A 15,358-nucleotide genomic window follows, 5' to 3' on the forward strand; every position below is an offset into this window, starting at 1 on the left:
CCATTTTACAGAGGAGGTGAGAAGTGAAATGACTTGCCCAAGATCACACGGCAGACAAGTGTTGGAAACAGGATTAGAACCCAGGTCCTCAGCCTCCCGGGCTCGTGCTTGATCCGCTAGGCTGCACTGCTTCTCTTTTCAGATTTTCAGCCACCCTCTCTGAACCAGGAGCTGCCTTCCTCGTGCATCATTCCGCCTGATCAACTTCTACCACTCCAGTACTTAATAATCGATCGTATTTATTGAGTACTTACCGTGCGTAGAGCGCTGTACTAAACGCTTGGGAGAGTACAATAAAACAGAGTTGATAGACACATTTCCTGCCCACAAGGAGGTTCCAGTCTAAAGAGAATAGTACTTCCTCTAGACTGTAAACTTGTTGTGGGCAGAGGATGTTTCTGTTCTATTGTCCTCTCTCAAGTGCTTATTACAGTGCTCTGCACACAATAAGCGCTCAATAAATATAACTGACTGACACATAGCACCAAATAATAATAATAATTCTTCTCCACCTCCTCTTCTTCCTTCTTCTCCTCACTTGATGTGTGCAGAGCACTATAGCGTGGCTCAGTGGAAAGAGCATGGGCTTGGGAGTCAAAGGTCATGGGTTCAAATCCCGGTTCAGCCGCTTGTCAGCTGTGTGACTTTGGGCAAGTCACGTCACTTCTCTGTGCCTCAGTTCCCTCACCTGTAAAATGGGGATGAAGAATGTGAGCCCCACGTGGGACAACCTGATCACCGTGTATCCTCCCCAGTGCTTAGAACAATGCTTTGCCCATAGTAAGCGCTTAACAAATGCCGTAATTATTATTATGATTATACTAAGCACTCAGGAGCATTCAATACAAAGCAGTTAGCAGACATGTTCCCTGCCCAAAAGGATTTTAAAGTCTAATAATTATTATCACTTGTACGATTCGGCCATGGGGGAATAAGATGTAAAAACCTCTGCTCAGAACTCTCCAACGATCTTTGTGAGGCCTCCTATTCAATCACTTATCCTCTCCCGCCATGACTGCTCTATCAGCCTCCTCGCTGACCTCCCTGCCTCTTGTCTCTCCCCACTCCAGTTCATACTTCACTCTGCTGCCCGGATCATTTTTCTACAGTAACATTCAGACCGTGTTTCCCCGCTCCTCAAGAACCTCCAGTGATTGCCACCGCATCAAAGAAAAACTCCTCACAATCGGCTTTAAAGCCGTCCATCCCCTTGCCCCCTCCTACCTCACCTCTCTATTCCAGCCCAGCCCTCACACTCCGCTCCTCTAATGCCAAATTTCTCACTGGGCCTCCATCTCATCTATCTGGGCACCGACCTCTTGCCTTCTCGTCCTGCCTCTGGCCTGGAACGCCCTCCCTCCTCACACCCCACAGACAATTCCTCTCCCCTCCTTCAAAGCCTTATTGAAATCCATCTCCTCCAAGAGGCCTTCCCTGACTAAGCCCTCTTTTCCTCTTTTCCCTCTCCCTTCTGCGTCATCCTGACTTGCTCCATTTATTCATCCCCCTTTCCAGCCCCACACCACTTATGTCCATATCCTTCATTTATTTCTATTAATGTCTGCCTCCCTCTCTGGACTGTAACCTGTTGTGGGCAGGGAATGTGTCTCTTTTTATTATTGTATTGTACTCTCCCCAGTACTCAGGGCAGTGTTCTGCACACAGTAGTAAGCACTCAATAAATAAGACTGACTGACTTTGGAGTGTTTAATGTGTGCAGAGCACTGTTCTAAGCACTTGTAAGCATACTGTAAAGTTAAATCTGGGGTTCTTAAAGCTGGCTCAAGTACAAGTTTCTGCTATCTTATATGGTGTCTTGATTAGTCAGTCAGCTTGTTGTGGCCAGGGTATGTGACTATCGACTCTTGACCTATAGTAAGCACTTAAATATCCTAAATATAATTATTATTTTTATTATTTCCTGTGTGCTTGACCCATAATAAGTGCATACTACATACCATCATCATTATTATTGTTTATTATAATTGTAAGATTATACATTGTATTATATATTATAATTATTATAAATAAATATTATAAAGTATTTATATTATTATTATTATTCCTTTTAGACTGTGAGCCTATTGTTGGGCAGGGATTGTCTCTATCTATTGCCGAATTGTACTTTCAAAGTGCTTAGTACAGTGCTCTGCATACAGTAAGTGCTCAATAAATACAATTGAATGAATGAATAGCCCATAGTAAGCGCTTAGCAAATACTATAATTATTATTATTTCCAGTGCTTGACTCATAGCGCTTAACCCATACCATCATTATTATATTTTTATATTCATTCATCCCTTCATTCAATAGTATTTATTAAGCACTTACTAGGAGAAGCAGCATGGCTTAGTGTAAAGAGCACGGGCTTAGCAGTCAGAGGTCATGGGTTCTAATCCCGGCTCCGTCGCTTGTCAGCTGTGTGACTTTGGGCGAGTCACTTAACTTCTCTGAGCCTCAGTGACCTCATCTGGAAAATGGGGATTAAGACTGTGAGCCCCATGTGGGACAACCTGATCACCTTGTATCCCCCTGGCGCTTAGAACAGTGCTCTGCAGATAGTAAGCACTTAAATACCATCATTATTATTATTATTACTATGTGCAGAGCACTGTTCTAAGCGCTTGGAATGTACAATTTGGCAACAGATACAATATATCTATACAGATATATATTCTAGGTTACTATATCATTATAACGCTTGTTTTCCGTGCGTGGTTCAGGCATCCCCTGTTTGGGCGGAACGTGCCCCTGTCGAGCGGGTCGGGGTTCATCGTGTCGGAGTCGGGGCTGATAGTGACCAACGCCCACGTGGTGACCAGCTCCAACGCGGCCTCGGGGCGCCAACAGCTGAAGGTCCAGCTGCAGGACGGACACACCTACGAGGCGACCATCCGACACATCGACAAGAAGTCCGACATCGCCACCCTCAAGATCAACCCCAAGGTCGGTCATCCCCAGGCCGGGTTGAGCAGAGACCGTCCTTCTTTCTCTCTCTCCCTCTCCGGGGGTCAACCCGGCACCAAATCCTGTCGGTCCCACCTGCACAGCCTGGCTAAAATCCACCCTTTCCTCTTCCTCCAAACGGCTACCACCTTCATCCTCTCCCGCCTGGATGACTGCATCAGCCTCCTTGCTGACCTCCCAAACTGCTGCCTCTCCCTGCTCCAGTCCCAACTTCACTCTGCTGCCCAGATCATCTTTCTACAAAAACTCTCTGGGCATGTCAACCCCTCCTCGAAAATCTTCAGTGGTTGCCCGTCTACTTCATAGCAAACAAAAACTCTGCACAACTGGCTTCCAAGCAGTCCATCCCCTCGCTCCCTCCTTCCTCCCCTCCCTCCTCTCCTTCTCCATCGCAGCCTGCACATTCCTCTCCTCTGCTGCCGCTCATCTCCTCACTGGGCCTCCATCTCACCTGCCCCGCCGTCAACCCCTGGCCCATGTCCTGCCTTTTGGTCTGGAACACCCTCCTTCCTCAAATCCCACAGACAAACACTTCCCCCCTTCAAAGCCCTAATGAAGCCTTACTGAAGGCTTACTGAAAGGCCCATCTCCTCCAAGAAGCCTTCCCAGACTAAGCCCCACTTTTCCTCATCTCCCACTCCCTTCTGCATCGACTTGACTTGCTTCTTTTGCTCTTCCCACCTCCCAGCCCCACACCACTTATGTCCATCTCTATCTATTTATTTGTATCGATGTCTGTCTGCAACCCTCTAGACTGTAAGCTCGTTGTGGGCAGGGAATGTCACTGTCCCCTGTTGTAGTGTACTTTCCCAAGCACTTAGTACAGTGCTCTGCACCCAGTATGTGCTTAAAAAATATGATCGAATGAATGAATCAATCAATCAATCTAGCTGTCAGGTGGAGTGATCTAGGGGAAAGAGCTCAGGCCTTGGAGGCATTCAGTCATTCATCCATATTTATGGAGCACTTACTGTGTGCCAAGCACTGTACTAAGCACTTCGGGGAGGACGGTACGACGACAGAGAGACACGTTCCCTGCTCATGAGGACACAATCCCTGTCCCACATAGGGCTCACAGTCTTAATCCTCACTTTCCAGATGAGGGAAACTGAGTCCCAGAAAAGTGAAGTGACTTGTCCAAGATCCCACAGCAGATAAATGGCAGAGCCGGAATTAGAACCCAGGTCTTTCTGCCTCCCAAGCCCGGACTCTATTAGGCAATGCTGCTTCTCCTCTTTACCATCAGTTAGTAAACGTTGGGGTGATTGGAAACCACGTGGCCACCTCAGTGGTAATTTCCTTTAGAGAGGAAGCTTGTTGTGGGCAGGGAATGTGTCTGTTAATTGTTGTAAAGTCCTCTTCCAAATGCTTATTACAGTGCTCTGCGCCCAATAAGTGCTCAATAAAGATGATTATCTATCTTCCTTGCACAACAGATGGCGAAGCCCCTTGTAAATTTTCTCTCTTTTTGACCCTCTCCACCCCTAGAAAAAACTTCCAGTGTTGTTGCTGGGTCACTCATCTGACCTGCGGCCCGGAGAGTTTGTCGTGGCCATCGGAAGCCCCTTTGCCTTACAGAACACGGTGACGACGGGAATCGTCAGCACGGCCCAGCGAGACGGGAAGGAGCTCGGCCTGAAGGACTCGGACATGGACTACATTCAGACGGACGCCATCATCAACGTGAGTCGTGGGCGCCCGGCCAAGTGAAAGCCACGAGGACTCACGTTCAGGAGCATAAAAATCATCACTGGGGTGTTTAAGCGCTTACTATGTGCCGGGAGCTGTACTAGGCGCTGGGGTAGTTACAAGCAAATCGGGTTGGACACGGTCCCTGTCCCACAGAGGACTCACGGGGTCCATCCCCATTTTACAGATGAAGTGAAGTGACTTGACCTAGGTCATACAATAGAGACATTTGGTAGGGAAAGGCAGTGTGGCCGAGTGGCTAGGGCACGGCCTTAGGAGGAAGAAGGATCTCGATTTTCAGCTTGGCTCCATCACTTCACTTGGGCCTTGGGCAAATGGGACCTTGGGCAAGTCTCTGAGCTTCTCTGAGCCTCAGTTTCCTCATCTATAATAATAAGAGTAATAATTGTGGAATTTGGTATACACTTACTATGTGCCAGGCGCTGCACTAAATGCCGGGGTAGATACAATCTAATCAAGTTGGTCACAATCCCCGTCGCACATGGGGCTCACAGTCTCAATCCCCATTTTCCAGATGAGGTAACTGAGGCACAGAGGGGTGAAGTGACTTCCTCAAGGTCACACAGCAAACAAGAGGCAGAGGCAGGATTAGAACCCATGACCTTCTGACTCCCAGCCTCCTAGGCCCGGGCTCTACCCACTATGCCATGGGGATTGAGACTGAGAGCCCAATATGTAATATGGGTTGCAACCAACCTTTCATTCACAGTAAGTGCTCAATAAATACTATTGAATGAATGAATGAAATTCATTCATTCATTCGATCATAATTATTAAGTACTTAATGTGTGCCAAGCCCTGCACTGAGCACTTGGAAAAGGACAGTACAATCATTCATTCAATAGTATTTATTGAGCGCTTACTATGTGCAGAGCACTGTACTAAGCGCTTGGAATGTACAAATCGGTAACAGAATAAACAGAATACACAGAATAAACAATAATAAACAGACACATCCCTTGCCCGCAATGAGCTTACTACCAGTCTCTACCCCAGGACCTAGAACAGTGCTTGGCACATAGTAAGTGCTTAACACATACCACTGATGAAAAAAAAGAAGTGTCTACATTCCAAGAAGGAAGGGATAAGTAGCAGTGGCATTTATTGAGTGCCCGAAGGAGGATGTGGGGTGCTGTACTGAGCACTTCAGAAAATGCCAGCAGAAGCTCAAGACACATAAGCTCGCTGGGAGCAGGGGATGTGTCTACCGACTCCGTTATATCTTGTTCTCCCAATCTAGTTACCTCAGATATACAAATGGGGATTATTACTGTGACCCCTATTTTGGACACCGACTGTGTCCAACCTGATTAGCTTCTACCTGCCCCAGTGCTTAATACAGTACCAGGCACTTAGTAAGTGCTTAACAAATACCATTGCAAAAAGAAAACTCTAAAGAGCTTAGTACTGTGCTCTGCACACAGTAAGCGCTCAATAAATACAAATAATTGACAGACCAGATCTTCAAAGTCCAGTTCTCGGAAAAGCTTTTCCCAACATGTAAAGGAATACAGACTCATCAGCAGTGGGAATTTTAGCTTGTCGGATATCCTGGATCGCTCCCTGCTGATCTCGGCCCTTGGAAATTCCTATTCCTAAAATCAGCATTAGAGGAGACTAACCGCATTAGCTTGTATTTTAATAATAATTATGGTATTAGTTAAGCACATACTATGTGCCGAGCACTGGCCTAAGCGCTGGGGTAGATGCAAGTAAAGCAGGTTGTCCCACATGGGGCTCACAGTTTTCATCCCCATTTTACCAGGGAGGTAACTGAGGCACAGAGAAGTTAAGTGCCTTACCAAGGTCACACAACAGACAAGTGGCGGAGCCAGGATTAGAACCCACGTCCTCTGACTCCCAAGCCTATGCTCTTTCCACTAAGCCATACTGGCTCCCCAGCAAACCCCAGCGCTTAGGCCAGTGCTTGATGCATAGTAAGAGCTGAACAAATGCCATTCTTATTATTATTACTTGACCCTTTTCCAAATCAGTGAACTGAGGCGACGCCTTGTTTACCTCAGGTTTCATATTTTATTAGAGTTGGAAATTTTCTCACAGGAAGGAAAACATAAATTGGTTTGGGAAATCACTTAAATGCTGTACCTACCCTCCCCACTGACTTGATGGAATCTTGACATTCTCGCTAGAAATGCTAAACAAAGAAGCCTTTGGGGAAAAAAGGAAAAACAGCATGAAGCCCACAAGACAGGAAGTTCCTTCAAAGAAACTCTCTCCTTTATGACTTTTGCCTCCTTCAAAACTAAAATAATAAATGTAATCACTTGGAATCCACTCCAGGACTTAGAACAGTGCTCAGCATAGTAAGCACTTAACAGATACCAATCGTGGCCTCGTGGAAAGAACCCAGACCTGGGAGTCAAAGGACGTGAGTTCTAATCCCAGCTCTGCCACGTGTCTGCTGTGTGCCCTTGGGGAAGCCACTTCACTTCTCTGTGCCTCAGTGGCCTCATCTGTAAAATGAGGATTAAGACTGTAAGCCCCATGGGGGACAGAGACTGTGTCCAACCTGATTAGCTTACATCTATCCCAGGGCTTAGAACAGTGTTTGGCATATAGCCCTTACAAATACCATATTTATTATTATTTTTTAAATTAAGTAGCAACAAGCTTCTAAGCAAAGACAAGGTCAAAAGGTTTTGTCCAATGCACTTTGATCCAAATTTTATAGAAGAGTCTATAAATATGGGAAAAGGGTGGAATGGAAAAGGGAAAGAGGGTTGGAAAATTGTCTGTCCTACGTGGTGCTTTTTCCCAAGAATCTGCAGTTTCAGAATGAATTTCCTTGCTCAGAGAAACTCAGGCTGACATATCCTAAGGCAGTCAGCCAGTCACCAATATTTTATTGAGCCTCAACTCTGCCAGAAACCATCATCATCACTGTTGGTAACCACTTGTTGTGGGCACAGAAGATGTCTACCATCTCTGTTATATTGCACAATATTGTATTTTGTACTGGAGAAGCAGCATGGCTTAATGGATAGCGCACCGGCCTGGGATTCAGTAGGTCATGGGTTCTAATGCCGTCTCCCTCACCTGTCTGCTGTGTGACCTTGGGCAAGTCACTTCACTTCCCTGTGCCTCAGTCCCCTCAGCTGGAAAATGGGAATTGAGACCGTGAGGCCCACGAGGGACAGGGACTGCGTCCAACCTGTTTTGCTTGTATCCACCCCAGCGCTTAGTACAGTGCCTGACACATTGTACGTGCTTAACAAATGCCACAATAAATAAATGCCACAATAATATCCTCCCAAGTGCTTAGTACAAGGCCTGCACACAATAAGAGCTCTCTCTATACAATTGATTTGTATTTATTGACCGCTTATTCTGTGAAGAGCTCTGTACTAAGCTCTCGTGTGAGTACAATTCAGTAAAGTTGACTGACATGTTCCCTGCCCACAGAGAGCTTACAGTCTAGAGGAATCATGAACCCTGGAGACATTTCTATCCTAAAGAGGTTATCATAATTCAATTTTAATCACTCTGAGGGCAAGAATTGCATCTTCTGTCATATGTACTCTTCAGAGCACTTAGTAATACTAATTATACTAATAATTGTGGTATTTGTTAAGTGCTTACTATGTGCCAAGCACCGTACTAAATACTGGGATAGATACAACACAGTCTGGTCCCACATGGGTTTACAAAGTAGGAGGGAGAACGGATACTACAATCCCAATTTGCAGATGAGGAAACTGAGGCAAAGAGAAATAAAGTGACTCACCTGAGGTCACACAGCAGTCAAGAGGCAGAGCTGGGATTAGAACCCAGGTCCTCTAATTCCTTGACTCATGCTCTTTCCACTAGGCTGTGTTGCTTCCCTACAGGGCTCTGCACACAATAAACACTCAGCAAATACCACTGATTGATTTTATGCGTAGTGAACTCTCCTAAGCAATTAGTACAGCGTTCTACACCCCGTGAAATTGTGAGCCTCTCAGTGGTCAAGGTTCGTGTGCAATTCCCACCTGTGTACTCTTTCCCAGGGCTTAGTAAAGTATTCTGTACTCAGTAAACACAGTATTAATAAATATTAAATACATTTATTATATAATAATATATTATTTATATTAAATATAGACATATACTATATATAAAAATTAATGTAAGTATTAATAAATATTGCTACTGCCAGCTGTTCAATAAATTCCATGAATTGAGTGATATATATATTTAAGTTATCTTTAGTAGCAGCTACCATTAAGGGGCAGCTTTATTATCCATTATTGCGATTGGAATTGGAATCAGTAAGCAATGTGGCCTAGTGGAAAGAGCACAGGTCTGGGATTCAGAAGACCTGGGTTCTAATCCCAGCACTGCTAAATGTCAGTTATGTGACTTTGGGCAAATCACTTCTATGGGCCTCGGTTCCCTCATCTGAAAAATAGGGATTAAGACCATGAGCTCCATGTGGGACAGGGATTGTATCCAAACTGATTAATTTATTTCTCCCCCAGCACTTATTACAGTATCAAGCACATACTAGTGAATGAATGAAAGAAGAAGAAGAAATACCATTTAAAAAAATGCAATTATAATTTTTTTTAATGCAATGGGGTAGAATGAGGAAATTTGAAACCTTTTCTCTTCTTTCACAGTATGGAAATTCTGGAGGACCGCTGGTTAATTTGGTAAGTTTACCTTCACAGGTTGGTTCTTAATTTACTTTTAATTTGGGGAGGAGCAGGGGAGCTGTGAGTGGATAAATGTAATTCTCTATTTCCAAAGAGACCTTAATCCTTCCGTGGCACATGCACACACGGCTTTGTTTTCCTGCACGGGAAAGGAAATGGAAAGGTCGTTCCCAGAATCACAGCTTTCCCTCATCTGCAGAATTTTGAGTTTATTTTTGCAGGGGAGCTTTTCTATAGCCAGTTGCTCCTGCCCGTGACATGACAGTATTCACCAGGGACAGAAAACAAGGGCAATCCCGCAGGACAGGGGCGGCTCTCAAACAATCAGGAAACCAATTGTGCAAAATGTCTGACGGAAAGATGTTAGGAGTTGAGGAAAGATATCCAGTCACACTGGCATTTACTGAGCACTTACTGTGTGCAGAGCACTGAACTAAGCCCTTGGGAGAATACGATAGAACAACATAACATATGCATTCCCTGTCCACAACGAACTGTGCTGTGGGAGAGTACAATAGCACAATATAGTACGCTTGGTACAGTGAGCTGCACACAGTAAGCGCTCAATAAAAACGATTGAATGAATGAATCCATTCCCTGTCTACGAGCTTACAGTCTAGAAGGAGAGACATACATTAACATAAATAATTCTAAACACTGGGGTGGGTAGATGGTTGCCTATCAAACTCCGCACGAAACAAAAACTTCTCACTCTAGGTTTCGAGGCTGTCCATCCCCTTGCCCCTTCCTACCTCTCCTCTCTTCTCTCTTTCTACCGCCCACCCCGCACGCTCCGCTTCTCTGCCGCCCTCCTCCTCACCATCCCCCGTTCTCGCCTATCCCGCCGTCGACCCCTGGCCCACGTCCTCCCACGGTCCTGGAACGCCCTCCCTCCTCACCTCTGCCAAACTCATTCTCTTCCCCTCTGAGAGCTCACCTCCTCCAGGAGGCCTTCCCAGACTGACCTTCCCCTTTTCCCTCTGCTGCCTCTGCTCCCCCTCTACCCCCCCACCACCTTCCCTCAGCTAAGTGCCCTTTTCCCCCGCTTTCCCTCTGCTCCTCCCCCTCTCCCTTCCCCTCCCCTCAGCACTGTGCTCGTCCGCTCATTTGTATATATTTTTATTGCCCTATTTATTTTGTTAATGAGATGTACATCCCCTCGATTCTATTTATTGCTACTGTTTTTGTCTGTCTGTCTCCCCCAATTAGACTGTAAGCCTGTCCATGGACAGAGATTGTCTCTATCTGTTGCCGAATTGTACATTCCAAGTGCTTAGTACAGTGCTCTGTACATATTAAGTGCTCAATAAATGCTATTGAATCAATGAATACTAGTAAATCAGGTTGGGCACAGTCTCTATTCCACATGGGGCTCACAGTCTCAATCCCTATTTTTGGATGAGGTAACTGAAGCCCAGAGAAGTGAAATGACTTACTCAAGGTCACACCGCAGCCAAATGGCAGAGGCAGGATTAGAACCCATGACCTCCTGACTCCCAGGCCCTAGATCTATCCACCATGTCAAAGGGAGCGAGTCAGGGCAACACCGAAGGGAGATGAAGAAAAGGGAAAGAGGGCGTAAGTCAGGGAAGGCCTCTTGGAGGAGATGGGCCTTCAATAAGGCTTTATAGGTGGGGAGAGTATTTAATCATTCAATCGTATTTATGGAGCACTTAGTGTGTGCACAACACTGTACTAAGCTCTTGGATAGTACAATTCAGCAATAGAGACAATCCCTGCCCACACCGGGCTTACAGTCTAGAAGAGGGGAGGTAAACATCAAAACAAGTAAACGGGCATCAATATAAATAGAATTATAGATATGTATAGAATTATAGATATATACACTTAATAGTCTGTCAGCTATGAAGAGGGAGGGCGTTACAGGCCAGAGGCAGGATGTGGGTGAGAGGTCGGCGGCGAGACAGACGAGATCAAGGTTCGAGATCAAAATCCAGGCCTTGTGGGCTCATCGGGGCCCTGTAACCTGTAATCTCCCGTCAAGCTCTCCTTCATGGTGAGGAGGCCATCTTGGTGCGTGCTTGCTACATGCTGAGTGCTTGGGATAGTTTAGTACAACTGAATTTGACAGACACGTTCCCTGTCCGTAACAAACTTACAGTCTAGAGGGTAACCAATCGCTGTATTCACTGGGAAGATCAAACTTTCTCTGTCCCTCTTTTTTCCCTCCTCCCAGTTGTCCCCAAAGATAGATGGATGAATAGATAATAACAATAATAATGTTGGTATTTGTTAAGCGCTTACTATGTGCCAAGCACTGTTCTAAGCACTGGGGTAGATACAAAGTCATCACATTGTCCCATGTGGGGCTCACAGTCTTCATCCCCATTTTACAGATGAGGTAACTGAGTCCCAGAGAAGTTAAATGACTTGCCCAAAGTGACACAGCTGACAAGTGGAGGAGCCGGAATTAGAACCCATGACCTCTGACTCCTAAGCCCGTGCTCTTTCCACTGAGCCACGTAGGTAGATATACAGAGAGAGATAAAGTAGATGGATAAGATAGGTAATTTAGATAGATGGATTGCCTGATAGATAGTTAAAGAGAAGTGAAGATACAGAGATGATGGATTAGAGAGGTGGGTAGGTAGGTCTCTCTGTGGGCAGGGAATGTGTCTTTGTTTTTGCACTGTAGTCTCCCAAGCGCTTAGTACAGCGCTTAGTAAGTGCTGAGTATTGAGTACGTGCTCAATAAATACAATTGAATGAATGAATGGATAGATAGGTAAAGATACATAGATACATAGACTAGATGGGTAAGATTCATTCATTTAATCACATTTATTGAGCGCTTACTGTGTGCAGAGTTCTGTACTAAATGCTTGGAAAGTACAATTCAGTAACAGAGATGATCCTTGCCCACAACAGGCTCACAGTCTAGAAGGGGAGACAGGCATCAAAACAAGTAAACAGACATCAATAAGATAGATGACATAGATGGGTAGATGGATAGAAAGATAAAGATAGGTAAAGATACATACATAGATAAAGTAGATGGATAAGATAGAAAGATAAATAGGTAGATTTCACTGTAGGCAGGGAATGTATCTGTTTTTGTATTTTACTCTCCCAAGCACTTAGTACAGTGCTTTGCACACAGTAAAAGCTCAATAAATATGTTTGAATGAATGAATAAAGATAAGAAGATAAGGATACATAAATAGATAAAGTAGATGGATAAAATAGATATATTTCCTTTAGGAAAGCAATTAGCTCTTCTAAGTCTATTCTTTTCTCCCCAGGGTTCAGTACAGTCCTCTACACACAGCAGATACTCAATAAAAGGCTATTGATTAATGAAATCTCTATGTATCTTAGCACTATTTATGGTATGTAAGATATATTATTGAATACATGTAATACATATCAGTGTGAATAATAAAAAATCTATATTATGATAGAGCGCTGTTTGAGCCAACAATTTCACCTTCCTTAACCTTTAAAAGCAGCACATCTGAGTGAATTTCTTGAGGAATAGAGCAGCCTAGCGGAGAAAGCAGGTCACATGGTGTATCCCATGTTTACAACTAGATTACCGCAGATGAGAGAATAAAATTAGAAACTGGTAAAGAACCTTACCTCAAGACCATTTTTAGAACACACCAATGGCATATCTTACTGGAAAAACAGCTCTTTCTTGATAAATGGTATTTAATCTTTTGAAATATGTAAAGTCGGTATGGTTTACTTTACTATCCTTGGATAGCCCCTCACACAGTTCTCTCTTTCCACAGGATGGAGAAGTAATTGGGATAAACACTTTGAAAGTGACAGCCGGGATTTCCTTTGCGATTCCCTCAGACCGAATTAGCCAGTTCCTCACGGAATCGCACGACAAGCCAAATAAAGGTAAAAGCCAGGGAGGGGGTGTGATTAAAGGCTCTGAGGTCACTGTCTATGCCCTCTGAGGTGTGACCTTGGGCAAGTCACTTTACTTCTCTGTTCTCTCCCAGTTCCTTCTTCTGTAAAATGGGGTTTAAAACCTGTTCTCCCTCCTACTTAGATGGGGAGCCCCACATGGGAACTGATTATTTTGTATCTACCTCGGTGTTTAGTATGGGGCTTGGAACATAATAATAATAATAACAATAATAATAATAATGGTACTTGTTAAGCACTTATTTCATTCATTCACTCGTATTTATTGAGCGCTTACTGTGTGCAGAGCACTGTACTAAGCACTTGGAAAGTACAATTCAGCAACAAATAGAGGCAAATGCTACCCAACAGTGAGCTCACAGTCAAGAAGGGGGGAGACAGACAACAAAACAGGTAAACAGGCTTACTATGTGCCAGGCACTGTACTAAGCGCTGGGGTGAATATAAGCAAATTGGTTTGCAAACAGTCCCTGTCCCATGTGGGGCTCAAAGTCTCAATCCCCATTTTAAATGAGGTCACTGAGGCCCAGAGAACCTAAGTGAGTTGCCCAAGGTCACACAGCAAATAAGTGGTGGAGCCGGGATTAGAACCCATGAGCTTCTGATTCCCAGGCTCGGGCTCTAGTGAGTACTTAGATACCACTATTATTATTCTACTTATGTCACCTTCTTAGGCCTGAGAGTCAAGGCCAATAAACTAAAGCCCGGAAACGGAACCGGTAGCTTCTGTGCGTACCTAAAACAATCGGGTGTTTGGAGGGGAACATTCTGTATTGCAATGCGTTGATCGCCATGGATGAAAACAGCCTCCCGGAGTCTGTTGTGCTTGCCTAAAAGAAGGTCTCATTGTGAAAATGGAGTTTTTCTCATCTTTCTACTCCATCCTCCTCCTCAGGGACCAGCTAGGTTTTCTTCTGAAGTGTCCGGTGGCGTTTTGAACACGGGAGCGAGTCTTCGCTTCTCCCTCTCCTGCCGCCCACCGTTTCCCGTCCCCCGGTATTCCGAGCATGGCCAAATTCAGCAGCTGCTTCTTTGCATCATCTCCATTTCCTGTTGTCAGGCTTTGATCTCAGCCCACCCCGTCGCCTCATCCCGGTTTCCCGTGACCCGTTTGTGACAGCTTCTCCCCACCTCCTTCCTGCCTCATCTGTCAGACGGATGTTTGGCCTTCTGTCTTTCCTGCTCCCTTTTACCAGGTCACTTGGTCTTAAAAATCCTCTGATTTCTCCTCTCGGCCTACTTTCTCTCCTAAAACTTCTCCCCTCTGTTTTCAGGCCTCACTGTAAATCCTCCGAAGGCATCCATCTGTCAGGAGGGAGGATGGATGAAAATAATAATAATAATAACGATAGCGATAATAATTGTGGTATTTAAGTGCTTATGGTGTGCCAAGCATCATACTGAGCTCTGAGGTAAAGACAAGATAATCAGGTTGGACACAGTCCCTTTCATTCATTCAGTCAATTCAATTGTATTTATTGAGTGTGTACTGCGTGCAGAGTACTTTACTAAGCATTTGGGAGAATACTATATATAACAATAAACAGACACATTTCTTGCCCAAAACGAGCTTACAGTCCCTGTCGTACATGAGGCTTCCAGTCTTTATAGGTGGGAGAATCGGCCTCGAATCTCTAGTCAATCAGTCAGTCAAACGTATTTATTGAATGCTTACTGTCTGAAGAGTTCTGTACTAAGCCACTGGGAGAGAGTACAATATAACAATAAACAGATATTTCCTGCCCACAATGAACTCACAGTCTAGAGGGGCAGACAGACATTAATATAAATAAATGACAGATAAGGACATAAGTGTTCTGGGGCTGGGAAGGGAGATGAATAAAGGGAGCAAGTCAGGGTGACGCAGAAGGGCGTGGGAGAAGAGGAAAGGAGGACTTAGTCAGGGAAGGCCTCTTGGAGGAGATGAGACTTCAAGAAGGCTTTGAAGGTGGGGGAGAATCATTGTCTATTGGATTTGAGGAGGGAGGACGTTCCAGGCCAGAGGCAGGACGTGGTCGGCGGCGGGATGGGCGAGAAGGAGGCCCAGTGAGGAGGTGAGCGGCAGCAGAGGAGCAGAGTGTGCAGGCTGGGATGGAGAAGGAGAGAAGGGAGGGGAGGGTAGGAG

At 45.0% G+C, this 15,358-nt stretch overlaps 1 protein-coding gene across 1 annotated transcript in view; it reads left to right on the plus strand.

The window, feature by feature from the left end:
* The window catches only part of HTRA3 (HtrA serine peptidase 3), a 52,441-nt gene that overhangs the window by 21,353 nt on the left and 15,730 nt on the right, over positions 1 to 15,358 (plus strand). The window contains exons 3-6 of the mRNA XM_029063985.2: positions 2,725 to 2,947; positions 4,457 to 4,651; positions 9,298 to 9,330; positions 13,089 to 13,203. Coding sequence (XP_028919818.1) covers positions 2,725 to 2,947; positions 4,457 to 4,651; positions 9,298 to 9,330; positions 13,089 to 13,203 — 566 coding nt within the window. The remainder of the gene's footprint in view (positions 1 to 2,724; positions 2,948 to 4,456; positions 4,652 to 9,297; positions 9,331 to 13,088; positions 13,204 to 15,358) is intronic.

Source organism: Ornithorhynchus anatinus, chromosome 4 (assembly GCF_004115215.2).
Source record: "Ornithorhynchus anatinus isolate Pmale09 chromosome 4, mOrnAna1.pri.v4, whole genome shotgun sequence".
In the NCBI taxonomy this organism is placed as follows: Eukaryota; Metazoa; Chordata; class Mammalia; order Monotremata; family Ornithorhynchidae; genus Ornithorhynchus; species Ornithorhynchus anatinus.